This window comes from Oncorhynchus gorbuscha, unplaced genomic scaffold (genome assembly GCF_021184085.1).
Source record: "Oncorhynchus gorbuscha isolate QuinsamMale2020 ecotype Even-year unplaced genomic scaffold, OgorEven_v1.0 Un_scaffold_1265, whole genome shotgun sequence".
Classification (NCBI taxonomy): Eukaryota; Metazoa; Chordata; class Actinopteri; order Salmoniformes; family Salmonidae; genus Oncorhynchus; species Oncorhynchus gorbuscha.
This window is the reverse complement of record NW_025746092.1, coordinates 151,501-157,500: the sequence shown is the minus strand read 5'-3', so window position 1 is coordinate 157,500 and position 6,000 is coordinate 151,501. Positions and strand designations below refer to the sequence as shown.

Below are 6,000 nucleotides of genomic sequence, written 5' to 3'. Positions count from 1 at the left end.
GGTGAACAGCTCAGTCTAACCTTGTTGATGAGGTTCATGGTGAACAGCTCAGTCTGACCTTGTTGATGAGGTTCATGGTGAACAGCTCAGTCTGACCTTGTTGATGAGGTTCATGGTGAACAGCTCAGTCTAACCTTGTTGATGAGGTTCATGGTGAACAGCTCAGTCTGACCTTGTTGATGAGGTTCATGGTGAACAGCTCAGTCTGACCTTGTTGATGAGGTTCATGGTGAACAGCTCAGTCTGACCTTGTTGATGAGGTTCATGGTGAACAGCTCAGTCTAACCTTGTTGATGAGGTTCATGGTGAACAGCTCAGTCTGACCTTGTTGATGAGGTTCATGGTGAACAGCTCAGTCTAACCTTGTTGATGAGGTTCATGGTGAACAGCTCAGTCTAACCTTGTTGATGAGGTTCATGGTGAACAGCTCAGTCTAACCTTGTTGATGAGGTTCATGGTGAACAGCTCAGTCTAACCTTGTTGATGAGGTTCATGGTGAACAGCTCAGTCTGACCTTGTTGATGAGGTTCATGGTGAACAGCTCAGTCTAACCTTGTTGATGAGGTTCATGGTGAACAGCTCAGTCTAACCTTGTTGATGAGGTTCATGGTGAACAGCTCAGTCTAACCTTGTTGATGAGGTTCATGGTGAACAGCTCAGTCTAACCTTGTTGATGAGGTTCATGGTGAACAGCTCAGTCTAACCTTGTTGATGAGGTTCATGGTGAACAGCTCAGTCTAACCTTGTTGATGAGGTTCATGGTGAACAGCTCAGTCTGACCTTGTTGATGAGGTTCATGGTGAACAGCTCAGTCTGACCTTGTTGATGAGGTTCATGGTGAACAGCTCAGTCTAACCTTGTTGATGAGGTTCATGGTGAACAGCTCAGTCTAACCTTGTTGATGAGGTTCATGGTGAACAGCTCAGTCTAACCTTGTTGATGAGGTTCATGGTGAACAGCTCAGTCTAACCTTGTTGATGAGGTTCATGGTGAACAGCTCAGTCTAACCTTGTTGATGAGGTTCATGGTGAACAGCTCAGTCTAACCTTGTTGATGAGGTTCATGGTGAACAGCTCAGTCTAACCTTGTTGATGAGGTTCATGGTGAACAGCTCAGTCTAACCTTGTTGATGAGGTTCATGGTGAACAGCTCAGTCTAACCTTGTTGATGAGGTTCATGGTGAACAGCTCAGTCTGACCTTGTTGATGAGGTTCATGGTGAACAGCTCAGTCTGACCTTGTTGATGAGGTTCATGGTGAACAGCTCAGTCTGACCTTGTTGATGAGGTTCATGGTGAACAGCTCAGTCTAACCTTGTTGATGAGGTTCATGGTGAACAGCTCAGTCTGACCTTGTTGATGAGGTTCATGGTTAACAGCTCAGTCTGACCTTGTTGATGAGGTTCATGGTTAACAGCTCAGTCTGACCTTGTTGATGAGGTTCATGGTGAACAGCTCAGTCTGACCTTGTTGATGAGGTTCATGGTTAACAGCTCAGTCTGACCTTGTTGATGAGGTTCATGGTGAACAGCTCAGTCTAACCTTGTTGATGAGGTTCATGGTGAACAGCTCAGTCTGACCTTGTTGATGAGGTTCATGGTTAACAGCTCAGTGAACAGCTGACCTTGTTGATGAGGTTCATGGTGAACAGCTCAGTCTGACCTTGTTGATGAGGTTCATGGTGAACAGCTCAGTCTGACCTTGTTGATGAGGTTCATGGTGAACAGCTCAGTCTGACCTTGTTGATGAGGTTCATGGTGAACAGCTCAGTCTGACCTTGTTGATGAGGTTCATGGTGAACAGCTCAGTCTGACCTTGTTGATGAGGTTCATGGTGAACAGCTCAGTCTGACCTTGTTGATGAGGTTCATGGTTAACAGCTCAGTCTGACCTTGTTGATGAGGTTCATGGTGAACAGCTCAGTCTGACCTTGTTGATGAGGTTCATGGTTAACAGCTCAGTCTGACCTTGTTGATGAGGTTCATGGTGAACAGCTCAGTCTGACCTTGTTGATGAGGTTCATGGTTAACAGCTCAGTCTGACCTTGTTGATGAGGTTCATGGTTAACAGCTCAGTCTGACCTTGTTGATGAGGTTCATGGTGAACAGCTCAGTCTGACCTTGTTGATGAGGTTCATGGTTAACAGCTCAGTCTGACCTTGTTGATGAGGTTCATGGTGAACAGCTCAGTCTGACTAACCTTGTTGATGAGGTTCATGGTTAACAGCTCAGTCTGACTAACCTTGTTGATGAGGTTCATGGTTAACAGCTCAGTCTGACCTTGTTGATGAGGTTCATGGTGAACAGCTCAGTCTGACTAACCTTGTTGATGAGGTTCATGGTTAACAGCTCAGTCTGACTAACCTTGTTGATGAGGTTCATGGTGAACAGCTCAGTCTGACTAACCTTGTTGATGAGGTTCATGGTGAACAGCTCAGTCTAACCTTGTTGATGAGGTTCATGGTGAACAGCTCAGTCTAACCTTGTTGATGAGGTTCATGGTGAACAGCTCAGTCTGACTAACCTTGTTGATGAGGTTCATGGTGAACAGCTCAGTCTAACCTTGTTGATGAGGTTCATGGTGAACAGCTCAGTCTGACTAACCTTGTTGATGAGGTTCATGGTGAACAGCTCAGTCTGACTAACCTTGTTGATGAGGTTCATGGTGAACAGCTCAGTCTGACCTTGTTGATGAGGTTCATGGTGAACAGCTCAGTCTGACCTTGTTGATGAGGTTCATGGTGAACAGCTCAGTCTGACCTTGTTGATGAGGTTCATGGTGAACAGCTCAGTCTGACCTTGTTGATGAGGTTCATGGTGAACAGCTCAGTCTGACCTTGTTGATGAGGTTCATGGTGAACAGCTCAGTCTGACCTTGTTGATGAGGTTCATGGTGAACAGCTCAGTCTGACCTTGTTGATGAGGTTCATGGTGAACAGCTCAGTCTGACCTTGTTGATGAGGTTCATGGTGAACAGCTCAGTCTGACTAACCTTGTTGATGAGGTTCATGGTGAACAGCTCAGTCTGACTAACCTTGTTGATGAGGTTCATGGTTAACAGCTCAGTCTGACTAACCTTGTTGATGAGGTTCATGGTTAACAGCTCAGTCTGACTAACCTTGTTGATGAGGTTCATGGTTAACAGCTCAGTCTGACTAACCTTGTTGATGAGGTTCATGGTGAACAGCTCAGTCTGACCTTGTTGATGAGGTTCATGGTGAACAGCTCAGTCTGACTAACCTTGTTGATGAGGTTCATGGTGAACAGCTCAGTCTGACTAACCTTGTTGATGAGGTTCATGGTTAACAGCTCAGTCTGACTAACCTTGTTGATGAGGTTCATGGTTAACAGCTCAGTCTGACTAACCTTGTTGATGAGGTTCATGGTGAACAGCTCAGTCTGACTAACCTTGTTGATGAGGTTCATGGTTAACAGCTCAGTCTGACTAACCTTGTTGATGAGGTTCATGGTTAACAGCTCAGTCTGACTAACCTTGTTGATGAGGTTCATGGTTAACAGCTCAGTCTGACTAACCTTGTTGATGAGGTTCATGGTTAAGATGAACAGCTCAGTGTCTGATCCGTTCTTCTCCTCCAGGATCTCTGTCAGGTATGACCACGGCTTCACACCTGTAGATACAGAGAGCTAGAGTAGTCACACACACACACACTTAGATGAATCTGACACACACCTGTAGATACAGAGAGCTAGAGTAGTCACACACACACACACACACACTTAGATGAATCTGACACACACCTGTAGATACAGAGAGCTAGAGTAGTCACACACACACACTTAGATGAATCTGACACACACCTGTAGATACAGAGAGCTAGAGTAGTCACACACACGCACACACACTTAGATGAATCTGACACACACCTGTAGATACAGAGAGCTAGAGTAGTCACACACACACACACACACACACACACACACACACACACACACACACACACACACACACACACACACACACACACACACACACACACACACAGATGAATCTGACACACACCTGTAGATACAGAGAGCTAGAGTAGACACACACACACACACACACACACACACACACAACTAGCAGATAGATACGCCCACCGCTGGACCTCTGTCCTTTGGTCTGATGAATTTGTGATTTTTTGGTTCCAAACGCCGTGTCTTTGTGAGACACAGAGTGGGTGAACAGATGATCTCCGCATGTGTGGTTCCCACCGTGAAGCATGGAGGAGGACGTGTTATGGTGCTTTGCTGGTGACACTGTCAGTGATTTATTTAGAATTCAAGGCACACTTAACCAGCATGGCTACCACAGCATTCTGCAGAGATACGCCATCCCATCTGGTTTGGGCTTAGTGGGAATATCATTTGTTTTTCAACAGGACACGGACCTAAAAACACACCTCCAGGCTGTGTAAGGGCTATTTGACCAAGAAGGAGAGTGATGGAGTGCTGCATCAGGTGACCTGGCCTCCACGATCACCTGACCTCAACCCAATTGAGATGGTTTGGGAGGAGTTGAGCCGCAGAGTGAAGGAAAAGCAGCCAACAAATGCTCAGCATATGTGGGAACTCGTTCAAGACTGTTTGGAAAGGCATTCCAGGTGAAGCTGGTTGACAGAATGCCAGGAGTGTGCAAAGCTGTCATCAAGACAAAGGGTGGCTGCTTTGAAGAATCTCAAATATAAAATATATTTTCACTTGTTTTACATTTTTTCTGGTTACTACATGACTCCATGATTCGTGTTATTCCATAGTTTTGATGTCTTCACTATTATTCTACAAATGTAGAAAATATTTTTTTAAATAAATAAAACTGAGAATGTGTAGGTGTTGTAAAACGTTTAACCGTTAATCGAACAAAAGTCCAATTGAGAACCTGTCTTCTACAGACCATCAAATCTCAGTTGATTCATCGGTACACAGCAGGTACAACATGGTGGAGTGAAATGAAACAAGCTCCTTCAGCAGAACAGCACTGTGTGTGTGTGTGTGTGTGTGTGTGTGTGTGTGTGTCTGTGTGTGTGTGTGTGTCTGTCTGTGTGTGTGTGTGTGACTGTGTGTCTGTGTGTGTGTGTACCTCAAATCAAATCAAATTTATTTATATAGCCCTTCGTACATCAGCTGATATCTCAAAGTGCTGTACAGAGTGCCATCCACCTTGCCATCCACAGTGTTGACAGCCTGGATAAGTAGAACAGCACTGTGTGTGTGTGTGTGTGTGTGTGTGTGTGTGTGTGTGTGTGTGTGTGTGTGTGTGTGTGTGTGTGTGTGTGTGTGTGTACCTCTCTTGCCATCCACAGTGTTGACAGCCTGGATAAGTAGAACAGCACTGTGTGTGTGTGTGTGTGTGTGTGTGTGTGTACCTCTCTTGCCATCCACAGTGTTGACAGCCTGGATAAATAGAGGACTGTTCAACTCGGTGTACTCTACAAACACTATCAGGAGCTTCAGAGCGGTCTTCACCACCAGACGAGACTGGGGGGGGGCGGGAGAGAGGGAGAGGGGGGAGCGAGAGAGAGAGTCAGTTAGACAGTTTCTCCACAAGGTGGTGATATTACACCTCAAATACACAACATTTCCAATTGAACCCAGCAAACCCAGTAAAATCAGATTGCAGAGTGTTCGAAGTATCTATCTTACGACAATAAGTGAAGAGGGGGGGGGGGGGATGTAGTACACTACAGTATAGGGTGTTAAACCTCTTCACTACAGTATAGTGTATTGAACCTCTTCACTACAGTATAGAGTGTTAAACCTCTCCACTACAGGATAGGGTGTTGAACCTCTTCACTACAGGATAGTGTGTTGAACCTCTTCACTATAGTGTATTGAACCTCTTCACTACAGTATAGTGTGTTGAACCTCTTCACTACAGTATAGGGTGTTGAACCTCTTCACTACAGTATAGGGTGTTGAACCTCTTCACTACAGTATAGGGTGTTGAACCTCTTCACTACAGTATAGGGTGTTGAACCTCTTCACTACAGTATAGGGTGTTGAA

At 45.3% G+C, this 6,000-nt stretch overlaps 1 protein-coding gene across 1 annotated transcript in view; it reads right to left on the bottom strand.

Moving 5' to 3' along the window:
- Positions 1-6,000, bottom strand: part of LOC124022020 (FH1/FH2 domain-containing protein 1-like) — a 116,947-nt gene that overhangs the window by 8,229 nt on the left and 102,718 nt on the right. The window contains 2 exon segments of the mRNA XM_046337074.1: positions 3,531-3,625; positions 5,363-5,474. Coding sequence (XP_046193030.1) covers positions 3,531-3,625; positions 5,363-5,474 — 207 coding nt within the window.